The 27,175-nt window shown below is 43.8% G+C and overlaps 1 protein-coding gene across 4 annotated transcripts in view; it reads right to left on the bottom strand.

The window, feature by feature from the left end:
- Nucleotides 1-27,175, bottom strand: part of RAF1 (Raf-1 proto-oncogene, serine/threonine kinase) — a 355,710-nt gene that overhangs the window by 92,261 nt on the left and 236,274 nt on the right. For 2 of the 4 annotated variants that reach the window (XM_085624854.1, XM_085624852.1), the window contains exons 8-11: nt 24,441-24,500; nt 22,027-22,054; nt 21,807-21,931; nt 21,244-21,361 (exon numbers count right to left, since the gene is read on the bottom strand). In XM_085624854.1, the coding sequence (XP_085480980.1) occupies nt 21,244-21,361; nt 21,807-21,931; nt 22,027-22,054; nt 24,441-24,500 (331 nt within the window). The remainder of the gene's footprint in view (nt 1-21,243; nt 21,362-21,806; nt 21,932-22,026; nt 22,055-24,440; nt 24,501-27,175) is intronic. The other 2 variants (XM_085624856.1, XM_085624855.1) reach the window with 1 other exon arrangement.

Here is a 27,175-nt window from a genome sequence, read left to right as displayed (position 1 = left end):
GGACTCGCTGCCGGACGGGGGTGGCCGGCCCGGGCCCTCTGGGGGCACCGCAGGTGACGGGTCCCCTTAGACTGACATTTGGTCCTTGCTTTTGCGGTTTTGCACTGTACAGTTGGGTCTTACTTCTTTTGCATACTGTGTTTTACCAGGACCCGTGAGGGGCGCGGGCGGGTTCGGGTCCCTTTCCTCCTCCGGGGTCTTTTTGTAGAATGGGGTTAGGGGGGCGACAGGCACACTGCAAGTTGGGGGGGTCATTGGCCCGCAGGGGTGCAGGGTGGGGGGAGTTGGACTTGGGGTGGGGTTGGGGGGGAAGGGGGGTTGTTTTGTTGTGTGTTTTTTGTTTACAGGGCGAGGTATTGATTTTTGTCCATATTTGGGAACCGTGCTGCGGGCTGGGGGCCTCTTGATCTATTGGAGGGGATGGGGGGAGACGGGTTGAGGCTTATGTCATGGAAAGTCAATGGGTTGGGGGATCGTATTAAGCGAGGTGTTGTACTGCAATATTTGCGTCGTGTGACTCCTGATGTGGTGTTTCTCCAGGAGACGCACTTGGTCGGCAATGTCTGCCATGCGATGAACAGGGGGGGATACCGCCTCGTAGCCCATTCTGGTTTCACAACAGGCTCCAGGGGGGTGGGCATTCTCCTGCGAACCTCCCTTCCGGTGGAGATCACGAGGATAGTCTCGGATGACAGAGGGCGCTATGTGTGTTTGATTGGGAGGTGGGAGGGGCAGCCCCTTACCCTGGTTTCGGTCTACGTCCCCCCGGGTCTCCAGAACTCCACCTTTACTGACTTGGGTCGAATGCTGCTTGACCTTCCGGACGGCCTCCTGCTCATGGGCGGGGACTTTAACTCTGTGGTTTCGGGTGAACTGGATCGTCACCCACCGAGGACCCTCCCCGCTGCCCAGTCGTGGCTGGGTGGGATGTTGGAGACCTTCGGCTTGGTGGATAGTTGGAGACTAATGCATCCGACCCAGTGTCAGTTCACCTTTCATTCGGGGGCGCATGGGAGTCTCTCTAGGCTGGACTACTTCCTTATGCCCGCGGCGCAGACTGGTCGGATTCGAGAGGTCAGACACTTGGCGCGTGGTATCTCCGACCATTCTCCGCTGTGGCTTCTCTTTGACACCGGGTCGCGGTCTGCAGGGCGGGTAGCTCCTATTAACCCTTGGTACCTGCGGGACCCTGCGACTCGTGACAGCCTGGTTAGGGCCATGGACCAATACTTCAGTGAAAACGAGGGGTCGGTGTCGTCTGCGTTGTCCCTTTGGGAAGCCTTTAAAACTGTGATACGCGGACACGCCCTCGCCCAGATAGTGGTGGCCAAGAAGGTTAGGAGCGAGGCGGTGGTGAAGCTGGAGACTGACATCTCGGGGTTGGAGTCGGCCCTGGAGGCGAATGTTACTCCGGACGGGCTACATGCCCTTAGCCTGAAACAGTTCGAATATAGGTCCCTGGTCACTGACGCGGCCAAAACTATGTATAGGGAGCAGCAGGGCCGATTGTATGACGCGGGGGACAAGGCGGGAAAGTTGATCGCGTGGCTGGACAAAAAGGAGAGAGTGAATCGTGTGGTCCCCGAGTTGCGTGCTGCTGACGGTGTGTGTGTGACTGAGCCGGATGAGATTGTGGAATGTTTCGCTGACCACCTCCGGGCGGTGTACTCCCCGGTGACTGACAGGGATGAGGATGACTCTCGCCTCCTACTGAGAGATATTGCTCTGCCCGGCCTGTCCGTTGAGGACCGGGAGCGGCTGGACGCTCCCTTGTCGTCGGATGAAATAGCGACCGCGATCCGTTCCCTTCGCTCGGGCAAGGCTATGGGTCCTAACGGTTTGCCCATTGAACTATACAAATTGCGTCCCGATAAGCTTGCGCCCTTCCTCAGCCGCATGTTCCGCGACTCTCTCGCGGCGGGTTCCCTTCCGGCCGACCAGCGCTTGGCCACTATAGTCGTTATCCCCAAGGAGGGCAAGCCGCGAGACCGCTGTACTTCTTACCGGCCCATTTCACTGCTCAATGCGGAGCCCAAAATCCTGGCGAAAGTCCTGGCCAATCGATTGTTGAGTGTCGTGTGCGACCTTATTCATCCGGACCAATGCGGCTTTATCCCGCACCGCAACACCGCTCTTAACTTGCGGCGTCTTCACGGTGCTCTTGCCAGGGCGGAGCTCCTCTCCGAACCGGCCGTGCTGGTTTCTTTGGATGCCACGATGGCCTTTGATACTATTGAGTGGCCATTCCTCTGGGCCGTCTTGGATAAATTCGGCTTTGGAGAGGGATTTATTGGCTGGGTGAGGCTCCTTTACACGGGACCCATGGCTCAAGTGGTGGTGAATGGGCGGGTCTCTCGGCCCTTTGCCCTCGGCAGGGGCACGAGGCAGGGGTGCCCGTTGTCCCCGTTGCTTTTTGCTCTCGCCCTGGAGCCACTCGCTGCCTGGCTCCGTTGGGAGCCCTCGCTTAGAGGGATCCGGTGGGGCCCGGGCTTCGAAGATCGGGTCTCGCTGTATGCGGACGACATTCTCCTGTATCTCACCTCACCGCGGCAGTCACTCAACGTCCTCTTTGACGTTCTGACCTCCTTTGGGAACAATTCGGGTCTCACGATCAATTGGTCCAAATCCTGCGTTTATCCCATCTCTGGTGGTCCTCCTCTCCTGCCGCCTCGGCTCCCGATTCAGATATCTCTGAGCGGCTTTAAGTACCTGGGGATATACGTTTCGCTGGACCCGGTGGCTCGCTATGAGCAGAATCTCCTGCGTCCACTTCGGCGGCTGCGGGAGGACACGGCCCGGTGGTGCAGGCTCCCCCTGTCCCCGCTGGGTCGGGCCGCGCTGTTTAAAATGATGTCCCTTCCCAGGTTCCTCTATGCACTCCAGAACTCCTTCGATGTTATCCCAGTGGTCTACTTTCGGGAGGTGGAGAGCCTGCAGAGGAGACTGGTGTGGGACGGGCGGGCGCGTATTGCTCTTGCCAAGCTCACTCTCCCCTGGTATGACGGGGGCATCGCGCTTCCTGACATTCGCAGGTACTATTGGGCCTCGCAGCTATCTGCCATTAACCACGCCACGTATGCGCCCGGCTTGAATCCGGCGTATGAGATGGACAAGTTCCTGCTTCCCGGCGGGAACTACAACAGGGCACTTTATTCCCGCCTGGCTGGCCGGACCCTTACGGGTCCTACTAAGATTGCGGTGCGGACCTGGAGGGCTGCCACTGCGGCCATGGGCTGGAGTGAGCGATTAACATGTGCTACTCCCTTGTTTGCTTCCGACCGCCTGGGTAGCTTGTGGACCACGAAGGGGTTTGACCAGTGGGACACGATTGGTATCAGCAAAGTGGGAGACCTGTGGCACAAGGGCGCGGTAAAGACTTTCGCGGTGCTCCAGGCCGAATACGAGCTGACCGACAGGGAGTTTTTCCGCTACGCCCAGGTTCGACACGCCCTGCTCTCGGTCTTCGGGGAGGGGACCAAGATCCCTGTTTCCTCGCCCCTCGAGGACCGCATACTTGATGGACATGTCCCTGATAGTACTATTTCTTTAATTTATAAAAAATTAATTAATCACCGGGCGGACCTTCTTGTTCGCCTTCGGGAGGCTTGGACTGGGGACGGGGTGGAATTGGACGACGAAGATTGGCAGTCTGCACTGTCGTCCCCCAAGGAGGTTGCCATTCCGGCTCGTCTTCGGTTGGTACAGCTCAAGATTCTCCACCGGGTGTATGTGACGGGTCCGCGCTTGGTCTCGATGGGATTTTCCGGCGACGGGCTCTGTAAGCGAGGCTGTGGGCTCAGCGCCACCTTTCTTCATATCCTTTGGGAGTGCCGCGAGGTGGCGGACTACTGGCGCCGGGTCCACACGGTTATGGGACAGGTCACCGGGGTTGTGCTGCTGCCGGAGGTGCGTCGCTGTGTCCTGAATGTGTGGGAGCCCAATGACTACAGCGCGGCTCAGACTCGGTGGGCGGCCCTAGGGAACATGATTGCCAAGAGGGACATAGCGCAACTTTGGGGCGCTCAACGGCCGCCCACCGTGTCAGTATGGAAGGAGAATATGGACTGGTGTATGTTTAGGGAGAAGACTGTGTATGTGGCCCGTGGCAAGCCGGGGGCATGGGGTAGAATTTGGGGGCAATGGAACGCGTATCGCGGAGGCATCTGTACGCCCCCCCTGGTAGATACTGATATCGCCATGTCCCCCTGACCCTTGATGGCTCCTGGCGCCTTCTGGAACAACTACATATGGACGTTCGTCTTCCTTGACCCCCTCCCCCCCCCCCCCCCTCCGTCCCCGGCCTCCCGGTACTCCTCTCTTTAGCGGTTTGCTCAATTGTCCTGACTGGAGTTTCCCGGGGGGAGCCTGACCCGCACTGGTTTCCCTCATAACTCGCCTTTTGTTGTGTATTGTTTGTCCTTTTGTTTTTGTGATTGTTGGACTTACGCTTCCTGTTCCTCGAGAACTATCTGGAGCCACTGCAGGGCAGTGCCCTGGGAACTGATTGTAGCTTTGATATGTGTAGATTTCCTTCTGTACCTAGCGGCCGGCCCGGGTGGTTGTAGGCCCGTACTTGTAACCGAATTATTGCTTAATAAAACTTTTTCAAAAAAACAAAACAAAAAAAAAAAAAAAAAAAAACTATTCCCTACCCTTGGCTTATTTGCTCTTTCTATTCTGCCTACTTTCTCTCTGATCTCTTCATCTATTCTTCTCCTAACGCCTCATATTTACCTTTCTCTTTCTCCTCTCCCTTCCTTCCCTTCTCCTCCTTTTTTCTCCTCTTTCCCCCTTTTTCTCCTGGTTGCCTTTAAAATTTTACAAAATGCTTTTTAATTTTCCCTCAGGTTTCTTATGTTTAACACATGATGACCCTCTATTTTTTTTTTTTTTCTCTTTTTGATTCTGTATGACAATGTTCTTTATATGACCTGTATTTTGTTGTTCACTATACTTTTTCTTCAATAAAGCATTTCAAACAGAAAAAAAAACAACACAACAAAACTTGGCACATGCTGTGGGTTCTGCCGGGAAACTCCCAAGAATGATCCTTTACTAGGAACAAATGACTGTGGGAGACGCATAAACAAACCCAAGGCATCATTCTTCAGGTCACTGGCTCAGCCACGCACCTCTTCTAGAGTTTCAAGATGGAAAGCTCTGTGCTGGCATCTTTACCCATTTAGCAAGATAGAATTGGCTCTGAACTGGCACCTCATGTGGTCTACACAACTGGTTTCAGGTGTGAAATGAGGATGGAATGAATTTAGGATCTAGAGATGCAGCTATCTTGTGAACAATGTCAGAGATGGCGTCATTCCTCTCTCTATAACCTGTTTGAGCCCACAACTGAGCGATAAACAGAACTTGTCACAGTCTTGTTCCTACATGTAGGGGTTCTTGGGGGTGAGGCCTTAAATAAAGCTATTCAGTTTTTCTCCTCTTCCTAACGTAAGTCTGTGCAATTACCTATTGCACCTACAGCCAAGTTAGACAGCGTCCACTCCCACTTATTTAAATCCCATATTTTCAATCTTTGTGAGTATGCGATTTGTAGTGACCTCAATTCCTTATGGACACTTCATACTAACTGGCAAAGACAATTAGAATGCTGCACTTATCTGGGGAGTGATACAAGAATTTAATAAAGAAAGTTCATGTTCATATTTGAACAAAAAAACTGATTTATAAGGAAATTACAAAATCTGTCTCACAAATATTTAACTCTTCTCATGAATTCACCGAACACTAAACAGATATGGTTTTAAGTGCTCAACCAGATTTCAACCTGAGCTATAGCGTGTGTCTTTGCTAACAGCGAACAAAGACCCCAGCTGAAGTGGTTATTTATTATAACAGTGGCACTTTAGATCTCCTCCAGCAAATGAACTTTTACAGAGAAAAATTAAGTTTTGTTTAAAAAATGAGAATGATTATTGAAACCTTTAAGTTGAATGCTGTGGAATCCCATTTTGCACGTTTGAAAGTAAACTGACAGATATCGTATGTAAACATTTTCAGTAGTGTGGTTCTTTAGGTCTGGCTTGACAATGCAGCTGCAAAAAGACCTTATGCAATCATCAGATAATGATGTTTGAGTAATACTAAGAGAGGAGCTTAGGCTCCACTCACTAGTTGATCTCCCTGTCTACGACAGTGGTTGGGCAGAAGGTGTGTGCTTCCACTGAAAACGAGGACTTGTTTTCCCTCTTGGAAATGTTTATGCTCCGAACAGCAGGTTATGAGAAGCAGCCCTGTTTTCTTTATTATGAAAAGCACATGTGAAAGCCAACAGGCCTTCAGGCGTGGCTGGTTACGGCAATACTTTACAGCCTACAGATATCACAGATCATTGTAGGAGGAAAGGGCTTTTGTGTGGGTTACCCCCCTCTGAAAAACCCTGGGAGCAATTGTTCAGGTCTGCACTCTGCTTATCCTTGTTAATCCCTTTTAAAATGAGTTATAAGATATGCCAAATTTAATTTTGTACATATTTGTATTTTATGCCTATATACCTGGCAGATGTATGGGAAGGATTATGCTCGACACAGTAGGCTTGAATTGGCTAATGTGACATGTCAATATCAAAGACAATGGGGCTTATTCGTTCATTGGAAACGTTATGTAAATGCTATTAGCTGTATCTGTTTATTATGAAAAGTTATACCAAAAGTATTATGCCCGATATATCGGTTGTGAAAATCAAATGAACTGGGTGGATTGTTACAGCAATATATTAAAGTCTTTAGACAGGTATTTTGGTACATGGAAGCTCACATATGACAGCTGTTCCCCAGACACTGCTATAAAGCCACTTGCTTACCTCTCATTTCATCTGCAGTGTGCTACATTGAACCTGGCCAGTGCTTCTGAACCCGACAGCTAAGTTGGAGTCGTACTGTCCATAGTGTAGCACTGGTTTACTGTTCCAAGATGGCCACAGCATTTAAAAGAAACATATCAGTCATCTTATATCAGTACAAGGCATACTCAACATGGCCGCCCAATGAGAGGTTTACTAAGAGTCCATCTTGGAATGGTACTGTGTGTAGAATACTTATCAAAAAAGGGGGAGGAAAAGGAATAACTGGGTTCACCCTCCTCAATAGTTACATAATGAACACAAAAAGAGAACTCTGTAAAATGAAGGACTAGCGATGGACAGACACTCCACAATGAGAGTAAAACTCTGTTTTTCTTAGAAATCCTCCACCCGCCAGGGTTTCCCCTTGGTGGCATGCTTCATCACTGGGGTTCTTCCCGATCTGCTGTGGATCGAGGCGTGCTGCAACCAGACGAAATACGCAGGAGCACTTTTTAATATTGTCTATGATGAAGACGGTGGTGTGGGAGGGGAGGGGAGTGAAGGTGCTAAAAATACCTGACTAGTAGGTCGCCCTATGTGGTTATAATCAGGGGAGAAAGGAAAGAGTGTCAAGGAAAACTCTCCCTTTCTGGTCAACATGCTTCGAGCCATGCCAAAATTGCCCCTTCGTCAGGACCTAAGGAACCAAGTTCCTTTTGGTGTCACTCCTCAAAACGTCAGAGTTAGGAACACATTGACTTGCAAGCCGTGCAGAATCACACAAGCTGCATACAAACTTAATCTCAGGTAAAACGTCATGTGTTTATTCTAGATGCCGTGATCACTCCGGGGAGGAGGGGGCCTGTAGTCACAATTTCATCAAGGCTGCCCTCGGCCACGGCACCTGAATCAACTCACCCGGGAACCGCATCCTGATGCAGTGGCCGAGGGCGGTCTTGATGAAAGTGTGACTACAGGCCCCCTTCTCCCCGGAGTGGTCATGACCCACTAGCACGGCGTCTAGAATAAACACAGTGATGTTTTACCTGAGATTTAATTTGTATGTAGGTTGTGCAGAAAATATTGCCTCTCCTTGGCATGCTTTCTTCCAGAAGTATTATAAAAAATGAACCTTTTGAACTTAAAATGAATTTCCGAATCCTGCATGTAAGCAGAGATATTTGAAAGTCTATGAATGTCAAAATTCATCCCACAAGGAGACGATCATGCAACAGCTAAAAGGATTTTATACCTGTGATATGTTTTTTATGAGAAGTTAGGTAAATTGTTATGATAAACAAACAAGTTACATTTTCTAACAACGTATTACACGTGGATATTTCAATATCTGTCCCCTAATCATCAATTTCATTAGACTACTAAATTTGCCAGGATCACTAGGAACGTCTAGAACGAGTACAATAAAAACATTACTAAGGGAATTAAAAGTTAGTCTGAGATGACGTCCAAAACAAAGCACGGCACAAGGGCCAAATATTGAGCAACGTGCAGGGTGACAGGAGGCAAAGAAAACATCAGCTGACTTAACCGGTGACAACGCCTTGCATAGTGAACGCTGAGCTCATAACCAAAACACTCCGAATTCCTCGGCTTTATGAGCTAACAAATATGTAGAAATTACCAAATGTGTCCCTATAGAGTAATAGACTGCTTCACATTTTTCCTTCACCATTATGACCAAAACTCACAACGGCAGCATCTATGCGCTGCAAAAATTCCGTCATAACTACTTTAGCTTTCCCTCTTTTTAAAAATTTGTGCTCCATTATTTTTCTGGTTTATTATAATAATAATTAAATATTATGTAAATCATGACCACTTTTACAACAGGAGACACCTGTGTCTTGCAGGGGTGGCTCCTCCGATGGAGCATCGCCCCACTTAAATGTCCATGAGATGAAAAATAAAATGTTAATTCATTACTATTTAATTTTTCAGCCTCCCGCCCGAACCGAGTCGGGGCGGGGCGGGGCATAGTGAGAGCAGAAGCAGGGAAGAGGGTGGGCTGTATGTGCACTTTTCAAAGTGTAATGCCCCTTTGGCCGGCTGTCTTGTGACGGCCAGCCAGACATGTGCACTTTGAAACCTCTAACCCAGCTGTTTTAAGACCTCTGGTTTAGAGCACGTGCAGGCCTCCAGAGCGCTGTGGAGCGCCGAGACAGGTCGCTCCCCCCAATCAGGGTGTTGCTCTCATGCTGGTGAGCAGTGCCAGGATTGGTCAAGGGAGTTGCAAAAAAAGGTCTGGAGCGAGGAGGTCCTGTAGTGAGGTAAGAGTTTTTTTTAAATATATTTTTGTTTTATTAGGCACGTGCCAGCGTAGTTTTTAAAAATATTTTAAATATTTTTTGCATGCAAGCGTGCTCCCCCCCTCCCCATAGATGCCAGCCGCCACTGCTGCTTTGTAGTGAGAGCGGAAGCAAGTTTTCCACTCTAGTGCTACATGTAAGTCACGTGACATTCAGGGGGCCTGCAGGACCTTGGCTGTTATTTGTTTATTTGTAGTATTATGTAGTACGCTTTTGGAGAAGAACTGTTTAAGCATTACAGCTTCCTGAAGGACTGAAGAATAAAGTTTCATAAACTAGATATCCAGAGGTGCAGAGGGTGTGACATCCTCTTGTACATTTTTCAGCCAAGAGGAGAGGTAAGCCATAATAAAAAGCTTTGGGCACCATGCAGGCCAGGTTAAAATGGCTTCTCCCTTCTATGGGTAGCTATCTGAGGGTGGATATAACTGGTGTGATGTGCTTACACCTTTTGGTTCCAGTTGCATGAAACACTGCCACCCGTACTTTCAGGAGACTGACGAGAAGTGAATTTCCATAGTCAATCCTGGAGTACACCACGGATCCCGCCACAGATTTAAAGTTGTTTCCTGGGATGAAAGATTTGATTCTCTTTAGATGCTGAATTTTGGGTTGAAAGTTGTAGGCTAATACATTTATATGTTTATTTCGATTTATGTTTTGATCCTCTAGTAAGTCTGGACCAGGAGAATATATAGCTTAGTGGCTAGAGCTGCCGACCATGGAGGGAGGGAACACAGGTTTGAAATCCAGCCTCTGCGCTTGGCTCAACATTATGTTAATTATTTTGCTCACGTGTTAAACCGTGTCCTCACCTTCCATTGAAGCATATGACCTCTCAATGTAAAGCTCAGCATACATTCTGGCTGTGTTTTCTGTCTCAGCACGAGTCTGGTGACAGAGTTGGATATTCTCCATCCATTACTTAGAAGCACCTCGGTGCGTCCAAATAAATGTGTATTCAGGTGTCACCTCAGAGAAGTGTTTTTTTCTTTCACACTAACTATGAACCCAAGTCTGCCCTAAACTATTTTCTGAAGGTAGGCCCACAAAAAAAGGAAATCCAACTTGGAGTCTTTTAATTCTGTCTGCCAAGCCGAAAATATCATTGATTCCAGTGTACTGCACGATCCCTTGATACCCATTCCACAAAAGGCATGCCAAGCTCAGACTGGAGAAAATGTCATCCAGGTCCTTGCCTCTGACCTAAGACCTGCTGCTTTAAGTAAAACCAATGCTGCATGTCCCACAGAGAAGATGCCTGAAAGGGAAATCCAAAGAAAGAGGACCCTGACAGCAGCAGTTCCCCTTGGACAGGGGAGGTTCTTATTTATAAGAAAAATACATGCTGGTCGATATAAACCAGAAGCTATGATTCCTTATAAATGATACCTGTGAGTTTATAAGAGGGTCTCAAAGGTCTGAAGTAAGGAACCTTGAGAGGCACTGTGAAATAAGTTACTCGCCTAATTTTAGGTAAAGGTAGGTCCTAAAACGGTGTGTGCCAGGTTTTAAGGATGCTGAAAAAATGACATATCCCAGGATGGTTAGTCAATTGTGTTGCTGTCGTTAGATGCCGAGTAATCAATCTGCAAAATGTTTGTACCAGACTTTGAAATGGGAAGAAGGATCCCGGGCCTACAACCTGATTCTTAACTGTGAGCTCCATCCAACTTTTGGGGGTTGTTGAAGAGAGGGATATAACTCTTACTTTTTTCCAAATACTCTCTGAACTCTTGAAATTCACATACAAATTATTCTTAGCGATGAATTGATTAAGATGGGATTCAACATAGCACGTAGAACAAAGACCAGCTGATAGATGCATTTCAGTGAGTGGTAAGAACGAGGGTGAAATCACACAGATTTCAATGTTCTTTATTGTTCTTTTTTTCCTTCTGAGAATTAAACAGGTTGTTTTGCGGGTGGAGGTACAAGGTCAAAATTGTGTTCCGCAGACCTTAAGAGCTTCCCGGGCCGGTTCTTAGCTGTATTTATATTGCTTTTCTGGAAGGTTGTTTTTGTTTCAAAATGTGTTTCCTCTACTGGTTTCTGACCCTGTTGTAGTGATTCAAGAGTTCTCTAAGAAGCATTCTGTTGCCAGATGCATTCATTTGATCTGAGGGACTTCCTTTCTTCATTAAGGTCTTTCAAGAACAATTTATTTGTCTTTTCAGTTTGAGTGGAGCGTGGTTGTTTCATTGTGCCAATTTAATAATCAGTGAGATGGTTCATACCAGGTTCGCCACGGGCTTCTTACAAGCTAGAAGAGATTTATGCTGCATGGGTTAGTGTGCCAATATCTTTGTAGTCTTTGACCAATTGTTGGGGTTTTATTGGTTGGTTGAAGGTTATTGATTTGGATCTGTGACGAGAAAAGAGAACAAGAAAGAGATCCTACCAGTCCACTGGAATCAGAGGTGCAGTTTCAAGGAGGCCTAGTAAAAGGTACATGTTGGATCCCTCAGAGGGGTTGGGATAGATGGAGAGTATTCTGAGGTCATTATTGAGCAGGTACAGTGATAATTCAGACATAGAAGAGTTCTTGGGATCTGTCCAATGGAGAGTGAATTGTCCCAGACAAATATTATTGTGTGTGTTGATTGAGGTTTCTACTAAGAGCTCCATATGTTCAGTGAACAGGAGGTTGTTGCCAAAAGAGTGGTGGATGAGGTGCAGTTTTGAATGGTTTGAGGAGGAGGGTTTTAGTTCTAGTAACATGTATTGAAATGTGAAGAACTTTCCGAATTGTAAGAATAGGAAGACTGAAGGGCAGGGCCTAGACAAAGGTTGGCATCGTTTTGTTATCCTCCCCATGCTGCAATCATCAGGAAGGATTACACACATCGGATCCCTCCCTTTTCAACAGTCTTATTGATCCCTTACCCTCTTCCCTCTCACTGGTCCCAAAGTCCTTCCAATCGATTCAAGCTCATCGCTGTGCATTAGTCCCAGCTCCTCAAGCTGCTCACTAGTGCCAACTTTTCACACTTCATACTAGTGCCCGCCCTTCACAGTCCTCTCCACGGGATGCCTGCTACTGACACTATGGGACCCATAAATTAATTTAATGTTTCCATTGCACTATCGCTCATAAAAGTACAAGTCTGCTGAGTAAAGGCACAGGGAGTAGACCAAGAAATCAAGACAGGTTAAGAGAGATTATGAAAAAAGTATGTGAAAGGAAAAATGACCATGCAATAAAATTTCTCCAATCCTAACATTATAATGAAAAGTGTATAATTCCAGAAACTTGAACCAAAAATCCTGAAATCTCCACAGTATTTTGCGGTGATCTCCTATGTCATTCCAAGCTGGTATGCAACCAAACCTTCAAGAAAATCATTGAGGAAGAGAATGTTGTGGGGGCGGAACTCTGAAGTGGGCAGTTGAAATGGACACTGAGGGATGAAAACTGCTCCTGTTGGTTGGTGAGATATGAGCTCCAATAAAGTACTTGGACTGACTTGAATTGGAGTCCTATTTCTCCTTAATGAACCCCATCATTTTCAGCTCACTAGGCGTCTTTCTCTAGGAATGCCCAAAATAGCATATTCTCAAATCACATTCTTCCTAATTTTCCAAAGCGACTTCCCTACAACATATTTTCTCCTCCTAATATCAATTGTTATATATAAATAGTTATTTAGTATAAAGATTCAAACTGCACTTCTGGCATTTTGAATCACTATAAATAGCAGATACTACTGTTATCCAGTATAAGAAAATAGTCAGCAAAGCAAATCTGAGAAAGTTTAGATATCTGTGGACACACTAGATATCCTGCAGATGGACCGCAACTACAGAAAAATCATCACATCAACGTATAATTACGCAGAGGCTCTTCGTTAAAATGACAAAGGTGAGATTAACACTACTGCGAATGCTACACTGAATAAAGTCAGTGGAAATGTAAGTTCCATAGATAGGGTATGGGAAACATTAGGATTAGTTGGGTTAAAGGGAAGGTTAGGGAAAAGGGAGATTTATTGTAAGACTTTGAGTAGTGCAATATTTAGAGGTAGGTGGAAGGTTAGAATGTGGCCATTGAGGAGGGTTAGGATGGGCTTAAACATAGCCCTATGTTTAGGGGCAGGCTAAATGTTCAGCTTAAGGACAGAGTGAATCTTATGATAAGTGATAGAGATATCGTTAAGATAAAGTTGTGTCTTGGGGTTACAGCTAAAGCTCACATGATGTTATAGGCACTCCCACCACTGTATGTACCTTATTCGATCTAGCGCTGCAGTGAGAAATGATACTTATCACAATCATGTCATTTTTTTTTAAATGTTTTTTTTTATAAACTTTATTTTTCATTTTATCATAAAGTAATTTGTTACATATGAATATACACAGTCATTTCTAAAAAAAATTAAAGGAATTCTTACACGTTATGTTTGCCTAGTTAGGAGAAACATGTCAAAAGTTACAGTTAAATCCCACATATCATATAGTATGCGATAGTCTTTTTTAAATTTTTTTTTTATTCTATTCAGCAGAGCAAGAGGTACAAGGAAAAAAGAGAAAAAACATTGCGAAGTACAATTAACATTCACATCGTAGATAATATGGCTTTGAGATGTAAAAGTACAAAGAGAAAAAAAAAAAAAAAGTACTAGGAAAAAGTGCAATGTGCCTAGTGCAAAACAGCAAAAGTACATATACAAGATAACCATTAAAGTGCGAGTGCCAAGCGTGAATAGTTGCAATAACATTACGACAAAGAACATTCGTTGGCATATAAGGAAGCAATACAAAAACATTGATTAAAACCATTAACCATTTCAATAATATAAAATCTAAAAGTGCAGAATAAATTCTTAATGAAAACCAATCAAGACAAAGCTACACTTCCAATCGAAAGTGCGATGTGCCATGAACAAACTGCAAAAATACAATCATCCAATCCACTAAAGTACAAGTGCAAAACATAGCTATTTACGGAAATGTTATGATCAAAGGAATTCAATAGCATAAAAGCATCAATTGAAACCTAGTTTCAGAAACGATTCACCGGGTCCAGTATTTAAAATATAATTACTAAAAAAAGTGCTAATACATTCTTGACAGGCAATAGGAAAGTGAGATTCGCTTTCATATGGAGAAGAATATAGAAAAGACTATTTTGTAGATCACTTCCTAAATTGCATTTGCCTATTGATTCTTCTCCAAAGTTTCAAAAAACCTCCAATTTCGCTCGTATTTTTTTAAGGCTCCTACCCTCATAGCATAAGCCTCCTCAAATTTTTTAATTCTTTTCATTTCATTAATCCATTTCTGATGAGAAGGGGCTTCATTCGATCTCCAATTTTGCAAGATTAGGGAGCGTGCTACCGCACAGGCAATAAAAATGAAAACTCTTTCTGGATTAGACAATTGTGGGCCTCCCTTACAGTATCCAAATAGGACAATCTCTGCTGCTATCGGAATTTTACTTCCGATTGCACGCTCGATGTCTAGAAAAACGGCTTCCCAAAAAGACCTCAGACCGTGGCATACGTAAAAAATATGGTGCCAACCACCTTCCCCAGATTTGGAACACCGAAAGCACTAATCTTCTACATCTGGGAATCTTTTACTAAGAGTAGAGGGTGTTAAATTGGCCAGCCACCTTGAGAGAAAGGCCATCCTCTTAAAATTGGCAGCACGCAGTGCTCTGCCACCTGAGTGGCTGATCCACTCCCATTCCCTTTCGGAAAAACTCCAGATTTATTTTTTCCAGATGGTTCAGGATCAGAGGAAGATGTTTTGTTTTATGTAACAACTTGTACCAATTGCCTATTCCTCGTAATTTGGCACCAATTTGTCAACTGGTTGGGAGATTCGGTTATATCTCCGTTACTTCTCAACCATGAGACTAGCCGCAGATATTCAAAGAAGGCCGGTTTCCGGTAGGTCCCTGACCTGGCTAATATTTCCTGCCAGGAGATCAGTCTATTCTGGACTATGAAGTGTCTCAGTTCGGTTAATCCCGAACTCTCCCAGGCCTTAATGTGGCTAGCTTGTATCTGGAAACCGAGACTGGCACATTCTCTTATATTGAGATATTGAAAGCCCATCAAATTCATGTCCCTGGAGATAGCCTGGAGTCTAAAAAGGGAATCCCTTAAAGTTTTATACCGAGTTTTCTTAGGAAGCTTAGCAGTTTTTAAAAACACTGGAGTGGATGAACCAATTTCTAACAACATTCTATCGAAAAAAAAAAGTATCTCTACAAAGAGAAGATCCTAACAGCCCAGATACTAAATCGAGAAGGGCAGCTTCATAATATGATCATTACGTGTGGGAGCGCAAGCCCCCCTTGGTCTATTGGTAATTGTAAGGTGTTCAATTTAACTCTGGGGGCTTTTTTCTCCCAAATAAATTGTCTAAAAAGAGTATCAATCTCCCTAAAAAATACCTGATTAATTTTAATAGGGACATTAGAAAATAGGAAGATCAATAAAGGTAGTATAGACATTTTAATTAAAGATACTCGCCCTACTATAGATAATGGAAGCAGTGACCATTGGTCCAGTAATTTGGTTATTTTTATCTTCATCCTTAGATAATTTAGATCAAATAATTGAGAAAACTGTACGGAAACATAAATCCCGAGGTATCTTATGGGATCAGTTTTGGATGCCTGTGATTTTAGAGAACAGGGAAAGGCATCTATATCTGCATTCATGGCGAGAACTTCTGTTTTGTTTGCGTTGATTTTATAGCCGCCTATTCTTTCATACTGAGAAAATTCTCCCAAAACCTCCTCGAAATTAATCTTATTGGGGGCCAAGTATAAGATAATATCATCGGCGAATAGTTTAAGTTTGGGCATATCAAGAATTGGGGAGTGAATAGCAGCATTATTTCGGATTCTTAAAACCAAGGGTTCTATAAAAAAAGTAAAAAGTAAAGGAGAGAGTGGACAGCCTTGTCTCGTTCCACGTTTTATTTGTAATGTTCCTGCGTAGGCGGCGTTTATTACAAGCTTAGCTGTTGCACCCTGGTAAATATTATTTAGCATTTCTACCACAATTGGTGGAAAACCAAATTTATCCAAAGTGATAAATAAGGTTTTCCAGTTTACGAGGTCGAAAGCTTTTTCTGCATCGACCATTATGATACTTGCAGGGGTACGATTTGTATTTATGTAGTCTAACGCTTGTATTAAAAACTGGGTATTGGCGGCCATTGATCTGCCCGCTATAAAAGCCGTTTGATCTCTATGGATGAGTTCCTGAGCTGCAGATAACAAACGCGCAGCCCAAACCTTCATTAGTAATTTATAGTCAGAATTTAAAAGACTTATGGGCCGATACGAATTCATATCGTCAGGATTTTTATCTTTTTTAACAAATGAGACGATAATCGCTTCTTTAAACTCGGACGGGACCTGGCCTCCTTCTCTTATAATATTAAACAAGTTCCTCAGCGGAGCAGTTAATTCTTTTGAAAAAAACTTTAAAAAACTCAATTGGAAACCCGTCTTGCCCGCAAGCTTTTGACCCCGCAGTTGATTTAATAGCTGCTAAAATTTCACCAACCTCAATTTGACTTCCTAAATTGAGGACCCGCTCCGGGGATAGTTGAGGGAGATCTAGAGTTGAGAAATACTCTTCAATTAAGTTGTCCTGTATTTCATATTCAGTGGAGTATAACCGGGCATAATGATCCAAAAAGAGTTGGGCAATTCTGGAGCTATCGACTACTTCCGAACCTGTATCGGGATCCAATATTTTTATTATTGAGGCTGATTCCTGTTTCTTTCTAGTAGAATTCGCCAGGAGTCTGCCAATCAATTGGCTCTCCTCATAGACCCTCTGTTGGAATAGTTGTGAATTGCGAATCTCTTCAAAGGTAAAAAAATCTTTCAATGCTATTTTAGCCTGGTCATATTCATTAGGCAGAGACTGCAATTGAAGGGCATACTCCTGTTCAAGTTCGAGCTGTAATTGAGCTATCTTTTCCCTTCGAGCCTTATGTTGGGCGGTTGTAAAAGCTATTATTAGACCCCGAGCTGTCGTTTTAAACCCACCCCAAACCGAAAAGGGAGAAGCAGTATTTTTGTTAATACGGAAATATTCCCCAATCCAGACTCTGAAATCCTTTACCCATTCCTCGTTCTGCAATAGGAGACGATCGAGCTGCCACAGGGGTCGTTCCCTATTCTTACCAGTGATTTTAATCTCCAGATTAATACAAGCATGATCGGAAAAGGGGTTACATCCTATACCTGCCTCGACAATCTGGAGGGACCTAGAGCTAAGAAAGAAATCAATTCTGGATGCAGTTTGAAAACGATGCGAATAAAAAGTAAAAAATTCTCTCTCCGCATTCCTTTCCCTCCAGCCATCAACCAATTGGAAACCCTTAATAATAGCCTCGATAACTTTTTTTGTATTCGGTTTCACTTGTCTCCTCTGTTTATTTGGCGTATCTTTTTTTGGATCCATTATAAAGTTAAAATCTCCTCCAATTATCATCTGTCCCCGGGCACCCGATAATAAAGTATATATTTGGGTCAATGGAGCCTCATCACCTATCGGGCCGTAGTAATTAATTAAATTAAGCCTCTTCCCATATAGCTTTACTACGACCCATATCCATCTCCCCTGCTGATCTCTATGAACTTCAACAACCTCCCAAGGAAATTTGTTGGAGAGATAAATTGCCACACCCCTCGATGCTAGACCAGAGGATGCGAAGAATACGTTCGAGAAAATTCTAGGTATAAACAGCTTAGGGGAGTTGGACTTTAAATGGGTTTCTTGAAGGAAAAGTATTTGGGGGCCCAATGAGGTTAGCCACCTAATTAAAGCTCCATACTTTTTTTTATTCAATATGCCATTTACATTGGCTGATAGAATCTTGCACTTATTCAATTCCCTAACGATCTAACCGTCTATTCATAGCCAAATTTTTGCCTTGCCTTTCCATATACATTCTAGTCATGACCATATTCCAAACACCTCTTGCCCTATTTTTCCCCCCTTGCCATTAGTGAACACTCGACGCCCCCGACCCAAGCCACCCCTAACAAACCCCTCCCTAGAATGTGGGAAACCCCCTACCAGCCCCGCTAACCACATTACTGCCCACCCTGCTACACCCTGGGTGTCTTGACCTTATACCCTTAGTGCCCTGAATCCACCACCACCCCCCCTGCCTTGTAAATTTAACTTATAACCTGGAACCTTGAATATCAAAAAAAGAAAAAGAAAAATTAGATAAAGCAGCTTTATCATTTGAATTTAGTCTCCCTTTGAGATTTCCTTTAATAAAGCCTGGGCTTCATCCGGGTCCGAAAACTTGCCCTTTACAAGAACTTTTAATTTGGACTGTTGAGCGATTGAGGCTTGAGCACCATGAGTTTTGAAGAGTTGCAGGAGCTTAACAAATTCTTTTCTTTTACGTGCAGCTGAGGCACTCATGTCAGAAAAAATACGACATTTGGTGGTGGCATTTAAAGAGAACTGTCTCTGCTGAATTGCTCTTGTTATTATTCTTTCTTTTATTCGGAAGTCCATGAAATTGACCAGAATTGTTCGTGGCATCGAAGAGTTTGGGAAGGGTTGTGCCGGAACGCGGTGTGCCCTTGCAATTGTGAGGTCTCCTTCAAATTCCGGAAGGACAGACTGCTTAATAAAGGATTCCACCCATTGCAGTGGCTGTGACTTTTCAATTCTCTCTGGAACTCCGACTATCCGTAGATTTGATCTTCGTGAGTGATTTTCGAGGTCCTCAATCTTACTTTCAAGATGTCTCTCTTTGATTGTGGCAGCTTTCATTTCTTTAGAGACAGTAAGCACCTGATCTTCGAGGAGCGAGACTCTAGCTTCTGCCTCCTGGATTCTAATAGGGAAGCCCTGCATAGCCTCTTCGATTTTTCCCAAGCGTTGATGCAATGTTGCTGTTTCGATTTTCTGTGCCCTCTTCATCTCACGGATTTCCTCCAGTATAAAATTGAGAAGGTCCTTGATGTCTAATTGCCTTTCGTCGCTTCTCTCGCCTTTCTCCGAACTCATAATTGACTCAATCTGAAATATAGTAGACCCGGTGGACTTGGGAGACGTAATAAGAGTAGTAAGAGTTGTAATTTCCCCTTGTACTGGCACTGGCACTGGAACTAGCATCGAGTCGAGATGCGGAGAGGCCAATGTAGCAGATGAACCCCCATCCGATGTTTCAGCAGTTAACGGGGTTTGAGTCTTACAACCCCCGTGCATATTCTTGTTCTGATTTGAATTTTGATCCTTTCCTTGCACATGCATCAAGTTTTGCTCTCTACTTTGTGTTTGAGCGGGCTCCAGATCTTTGTCCCCTAGAATTAAATGACTCTGAGGAGCTAATTCCGGTCTTAGGGGTATACCGTCTGGTGGTTCAATTATCTGGTCCCTGTCCGCTACGTCGCCCTTGGTTGTAGTCCTTATGGGTGAACTAGAGCTGGAGAGTGGAGGTGGCAGAGTTGCTTTTTTAAAGAATAGCGGAAACTGCTTTGAAGGGTTTATTTTGTCGTCGGGACCATCAACAACCACTCTATCGGACTCACAGAACAGCCCCGGTTCATCTTCCAAAAGAGGCTCCTTGGCTTTTGGGGATGTCGATAAGGCCAGCTCCTCTTCAGAGCTCTCGAAGGTGCTATCTTGGACTAGTGTAGGCGTGAGCTCATCTCCCTTTTGAGCCTGGCTAGCAGTATATCTTGCCTCCTTCGCCTGCGCTAGATGAGTTTTAATTTTTTTTTGGCGGGCAACATTGTCATTTTTAGCCATCCCTGTGCTATTTTTTTGGGGTTTACCCATATTTACTCCCCCTTAGACCTCTTGTTCTCTTCTTTCCACTTAGGGAGAGGGAGAGCTTTTTTTTCCCCCTTTCTTTCCCTTAGGCTGAACACGTCGACGTCAAGTTGTCTCTCCCACCGGCAACAACTGCTGATGGAAAACAAAGTCTTTCTCCTCCCGAAAGCTAGAATGAAAATGACGTTTTATGCGAGCGAGAGGTCAAAATTATTTTGTTATAGTCGGGCTCTTTTATTTCCCCTTTCGAAGTCTTATCGCTTTAATGCGAGAAGGAAATGGATCCTGAGTTTTATCGATATAAGCGTTTTTTTTTTTTTAAAGAGCTCCAATTGTCAAATGCTTATTTTGTAGACTAACATGTTTGTCATTCAGGGACCGCTTTTTCAATGATTAGCTCAAGTCTCAAGGTTAAGTATACCAGACCGGACTATTTTTAAAGATGAAGCTCCATTACTTCATTCACTCGCTCGCTCGCTTACTTGCTGTAGCTGAAGTGGAAAACAGCCCCGGACACCTGGCTGAACACCTGCCGTTTTAATTCCTGCCTCTCGTTCCGCATTCCGCACTCTGCATCCGCATCCCGTAGGTCCGCACTGAAAGCGCCACACAAGGCACCGGGAAAGCACGCCGCCAAGCAAGGGAAAAACGCCGTTACCGCTGACTCTCGAGGTCCACCATTACGGGGGTGGGCGTGGAAGCCTCGGATACCTGACTAGCCGGAGGCGGGGCACTCCGCAGTCATCTCCGGATCCTCTCATAGTATGCGATAGTCATAACCCCCAGAAGTGCATACTGGTCATCCCCCAAAATATTGATCCCATTCCAGTACCCGCTGCAAGAGCTATGCAAAGTATAATGATAATAGATGTTTTTTAGGAGTTGAGCGCAACACACCTGGTATTTGATGCGGGTTCCTTCTAACCCACCCCTGTGGGAACTATGCCCTGTTCTACCTGAGAGGGGGAGGCTCATTGTAAAGATGTAAGGTAGGCTCTGAACAATCATGTCATATTTAAACAGGTTTTTTTTATGATTGCATCAGAATAAAAGTCTTTAGAATGGAATCATTAACAAATAGACTATTTCAAATACGGACAGCTAATGCCCTTAAAAATAATAATAATAATAACTTGGTTTCTAATTTGTTAAATGAACCACCCTTATAAACCATGTCTAGCCTGTTAATCTCCACTGATGTCTGTGTTTAAGTGCAAAACTCTGACATTAAGTAATGAGCATGCTTTCAAGTTCTGCTTGGAATGAGATTTTACTGCTTATGGAATAAAACAGCATTTTTCTACAGTTTGAAGGTAACAAAACTGCTACTCACCGTGCCATTTCCCTTTGTATACTGTCCCAAAGGACCCAGATCCTATTCTATTGGACAGCATCACTTCACTTGCTTCTATTTCCCAATAAATACTTGAATCTCTTTGACCCCGGGCCCTCTGAAACAGAAAAGATTCGAAGTGACAAACAATTAGTTGTAGCAATAATTACATTAAGAGCACGATTTAGAAGGCTTAGAAGCCATAAGGGGTTGACGCTTGTATACACTTTTGAAATTTATTCTGAATAACCTTATGTCAGTACTGAAAAAAATCACCTTAAAAATATTATTGCTGCTTCCCATAAAACCAAGGTTTCTGTAAAGCGAGCACCTTTTCTGCTGGGAAGAGCAGCCTTTTTAATTAAGTTTGTTTAAATGCTGCTACAGATCACAGACTCAATTTTCTATGATCTACCTCCTGCTTTAACAAGTGACAGGAATAGTGTCAAATTACCAACAAGAAACTCCCAAACAGCTCAAAACTGTCCTCATGGAACCTCAGCAGATATTACCTAGGATCAACAAGGTGACACACAAATCTGTCCTCACAGTGCTGTACTTACAATTTTCATGCCTTGGTTACTGGATCCAGGGGCCTTTTCTCTCTGGGCTGGTACTGGAGTTTTAGGCTGAGACCAACCAGTGGGACTTAAATTGTTGGGGCTACTAGACCGGGCTGTAGGAGAAGCTACACAAATATGGAGAAAAAAACTTTTAGATATGGAAAATGATATAGAACACCTTCTCACAAATAATTGTGTTTTAATAGTAAAACACTTGTACCTGATTCACTTTGATTTCGGATTGCATCCTGGAAAGTAAAACAAAATATGTTAACACTCCTTAATGAATGAATGATTATGTCAGATGCATTAAATGTCCCAAATTCACATGCACACTAAAAATCATTCATATGTTTCCAATGATACATTGAAATAAGAAAAACACTTCACTGCATGTCCAAGTGCCACACAGCGATTACACAGTAAGCAGAAACATGATTCAAACAGAGGGTTTATCAACATCTTTATTTATGCTTTATCACACAGATTAAAATTAAATATCATGCGTTAACATCCAATTTGTCACCAGTGTAGAGTATAAACAAATTAGTTTTTTTTAACTGTTCCACACTAGACTTTTTACATTAACATGGGACTGCTACAAGCACAAAAACATCAAACAAAATAAAATACACCTAATAGGTAGTCAAGATATAGCTCAAGAATAGCAGTATAAATAACAGGTGAAATAAAGAAAGAGCACACACAACAGCTGCAGGCATACATCCATCCTTCTCAAACTTGACAGTGGAGAAAGAAATGGCTGGCTACAACAATACAATGCGCCTTTTAAAAAACTCACGAAAGCCTAACATGGCTGATGTTACAGTAGCTATCTTCATGCAAAGCTTTAGCGGAGTTGTCTACATTTGTTCTTATTTTTTGTTAGACATTTTCATTTCAAACATATGGGAAACTGGATATTGTTCTAGAAATTAACAAAGAAAACGTACTTTTCCTTTACTATCAAAGTCTACCTTTTTTATAAAGTTCATATTGGCTCTTTATCGGAGCAGGGATCCCTAATGTCCATGCTCACCGAGAACCCGACCTAGTATCACAGTGGAGCTTCACAACAGACGGAGACCATGATGCTCCAACATTGGTCTTTATCCTTTTTGTGCCGCACAAACTGCAGAATTGGATGTCTGCTGTACGACCCCACTGAAGCATTGGCTGATATCCTACCCGCTCCGCAATTGCCGTCTAATCTGCAACCTAAATAATGCTGTTAAGAATCTTTAGTTCAGGTACGCGTCAAGCGACTTACACATAACTATTGCAACACCAACCACGTTTGGCTGGTACCTCGCAATGGAAACGCTAATATACCTGTCTATAAAAAATTTATAAAATACTTTGAAATTAAAAAAAATAATAATAATAATCTTTGGTTCTAAGGACGTGGCCTCAACAACCAGATCAAGGGACCTCTTCAGGACTCAACACTGCAGAAGATTTCAGCAGCATGCCGCCTGACAACTTCAGGAGTCTGCATGCGGCATTGGAAACCGATAGAGGGCCACTTTTAGGTCTGCCATGCAAGGCGAATGACCAATGTCAGGATACAGAAATCTGTCAATTAATGGAGGGAGGATTTTTAATATTTTAATTTACAGAGCTACCTGCCCTTAAAACCAAGTAATTTGTGCTACTAATATAGGCATCATCATTTCGGCATCATCAGGCAAGCTAACCGTAAGGCCCTCGATAGTGAAATAAAAATGTCTGCAAACTAAGATCAGACAAAGATTCAATTTCACAGCTCCCAGTGGGTCCTGAAGATAACACTTTACAATTTGTATGCAGATTTTTGGAAGTAGAGAGGAAGACTCAAATTGGAAAAAAAATCAAAAAAACTTATTTACAGGCCAACTGGCAATTTCATCTTCGGGAAATGAGTTTCTGGTGTACAACACTTGCACAACTCTCTTCCTCCATTCTAGATACATGTCCCTATTCTGAGTTATACGTGTCAGTTTCTGTAGGAGTCTATTTAGTTATAATTGTCTGGTATATTTTTGGATACGCCTTACAGTACTTACAAAACGTGGGTCACCCAAGGTCCCATAACTCATTTTAACCAGACTGTGTACAATACTGTTTTATATCGTCATGCCCTCCCAAGAACCTTCAGTCAGACCTATAAATAAGTTGCCAACACAATGGGATTTTCTGTTTTGCTCTCCCATTTTAAGTGTGGGTGTACGTGTTCCAGCGCGCAGAGCTTGCTTGCTAAACGTGGCTTGCTAAACGTGAAACTGGTGCCGGCAGGTTGGCAGCAGTTCTGTTCATCCCTTAATAAATGCACTGGAATAATTTAACCAGCCAGAGAGAGAAATAAATGGACTTTTATGTCAAACAATGTGTTTATTGGAACGGCTTTAATAAATCTATGCACTTCTAATTAACAGAGAAAAATAAAACAGTAAAAAAGGGTAGGATCGAGTAAAAAATATATATTCTGCACCTCTCACTGCAACTAAACAACTGTTAGCACAGGAGAGGCAGACAAAACCAGTTGCACTAGCAGAATGTTTAATAGAACAGGTGTGACAGCTTTTACTTTGACATTAAAATGTTGCCAAACCAGTTATTTAAAGCAACCAAGCGTCATGACCGAGAAATACCTACTCTTCCACTCAAACAAAACCGCCTGCACCAGGACCTGGGAGAAGCATTCAGGCTGTTATTCTAGTCCAAAACAATAAAAGACAAGGAGAACAGTAAAGAACAAAGAAAGCAAGAGAACAACCGGGGAGAAAACAGGTGAAAAGTATAGAAAAACAAGCAGGTAATGAAAACGGTTAAAAAAATGATAGTGACAGACACTCTGTTCATAATGTACCCAGCACATGGGAAAAGCAAACTAAGGTGCACCGATATCTGCATAATTCAATAATTCTCTGAATTTTTCTGTTCATTCTTGAGAAAACAAATGTATGTATAGAGAGTGCAGAGCCTGGTTTTCTGCTCCATGTTGATTTTATGCATGCAAACATGGGCGTAGCAACCATTGGTGCAAAAGGTGCTGTGGCACCGGGACCCAGATCTTGGAGGGCTCATTGAGCCTTGACAATGCTGTATTTTACTAACACAACATCAGTCAAAGGAACTATTGTCCTTGCTTGAACTATTGTCCTTGCTTGCACCAGGACCCATGGCCTCCTTGCTACACAAGTGTATGCAAGCAAGAATGGATACGTGCGTTCTACCAAAGATTTTGAATTAAAGGAGTTCCTTCACCGATAGTTCCACCCTGGTTTGGGAAAATAAATACACAGAAATACAACAGGGTGGAAGTTAAGGGAATATACTTTAGGTAATGAGCAAACAAACAGTGAATTAGTTAACTACCCACCACCTATACTACCTACCAACAGATGTTTTAGAGAAGTGCTAGACAGAAGGCCTAGAAGTGGTCAGCACCACAGGTCACAATTCTAATTTCAGTGGGTGCTCGGAGCCTTGCAGTGTCCACCAAGTGGAATCCCTGTAAGTCCACAATATTGCAGAAATCCCAGCATTTGTGTACATGAGCAAAAGGTATATCTCCTTCTCAGTCACATGGTGTGGAGTCATTTTTATGAATCTAGCGTGTAAATCCTGGGACAAGAACGATCAGCCTCAAGCAGTATAAATCAATATAACTGTAAAGCTAAATATTGCTTTGGACAGAACAGAAATTTTAGGTATACCAATTGGCTAACCTGTTGATTTCTATGCTGGAACTTCATGGAGCTGAAGGGTCTTGGGTCTCAAGGAAAACAAAAACAATAAATTATTTAATTCATGAGTTAACCATTTGCACGTGTGCTTGGATTTGATGAAGAAATGTAGGTTTTGTCCTCTTGGTCAATTCTTTAATCTGACTTGGAAAAGACATCACAAAGAAATGTGATCTAACTAGTCCTGGGAATAGCCACAGCTCATCTGAACATGGCTCCCACTCCGGCTTCGATCTTCCACAGGACTGGCTTTACCCTGGCACTATAAAGTGTTAAGGCAGTTTGCTAAACCTATTTGACGCAGCAGTGCATTTTATTTTCATTTGTTGTATTGTTGAGTTTTCTCTAAGTAGGGTTGTCCTAAATCCTGACAGCTGATCTGTCTGCAGTGGCCCTTCCTATCCAAAGTGGAGCGCCCATGGAGGCTTTTCTACCTGCTAAACTGCTCCGCCGCTTGGCTGACCCTTCTGCAGTTAAGGGGAGCTGCAGCTTGAGGCTTAGGATGGGACACTTGACACTGCTTGGTTCTCTAATGCCCTACACAGTAGGCCCCAGTGCACTGTCAAGGGTGAAGGTGACAGTGAAAACCTAACCCAATTACTATTGGTTCTACCAGTCTTCCAGTATAAGGTGTCAGTGATACTTAAGAGTAAGGAAGAAACAATATCCTTAATGGCAGTGCTTAATTTGAGGGGTTGTTGCCAGTGGGGGGCACCGGCACTTAGTTTTGGGAAATGGCACCTATTTTTCCATCTGAGATATTTACCAAGTCAAGAGATGAGAAAACATACAGATAGGAAGGCAAAGATGGCATAACCATCACAAACAGAAAGCAGGCACCATCAAACGCTAAAAAAAAGGAAAAAAGGGCAAGGGAATTAAAGAATACTGGCCTTGGTATTCTGCACACTGACATTTAATCGCTCTGGTGGCCGGCGTCTGAGCAAAGCTTCAGGCACCGGCACTCGTTCTTCCACAAACTAAGCACGGTTTACAGGTGATCTGCCCGTAGGCTGCTCTTCAGATCTCTGGACAAACTTGGTGTGTGTTAGTGCAGGCCAGGTTTGTGGCCTTTTATGCAGCCTTTGGGTGGGAGGGGTGGGGGGGGGGGTTCGTGGTGTCACCACTAGATTTAGGCAGCACTTCAGTCTGTCCAGGAAGACTACAGACCAGGGTATCTAGGGTAGACAACCCTCTCATTTGCCTTAGTATATGTCATTCTAAGAGGAGGGTTCTTGCAGATAAACTCTAGATTTTGCTCAAGCAGAGCTAACATAATTTGGCCAGTCTTACACTGTATCTGAGCTCTGAAGAGTGAGCCAAAAGGCCAGTGTAAAGGTCATTTTGGACTCTTTGTCCTTTGCTCACAATGTGTAAATATCCCATTTACCAACTGTTGCCGATAAACTTTCTCCAAGCTAGAGGTAAATATACACCTGTGAGCATAGTAACTAGGTTATTCTAGTTCACCTCACGTTCTCTTCTCAGTGGATAATTGCTGTTTAAAATGTTAACCTGCTTTAGTAAATGCCAACATCCACTGTTTTTAATGGTCGCCTGCTGCTCTTTGATGCCTCATGGCCCTTTGCCCTTATTTGATCCTGGGAGAGTTGGATTCCTTTAGCCAGGCATGTGCCTCCT

This window comes from Triturus cristatus, chromosome 9 (assembly GCF_964204655.1).
Source record: "Triturus cristatus chromosome 9, aTriCri1.1, whole genome shotgun sequence".
NCBI classification, from domain to species: Eukaryota; Metazoa; Chordata; class Amphibia; order Caudata; family Salamandridae; genus Triturus; species Triturus cristatus.
The sequence above is the reverse complement of the archived record's forward strand: the minus strand, read 5'-3'. Positions and strand labels throughout refer to the sequence as shown.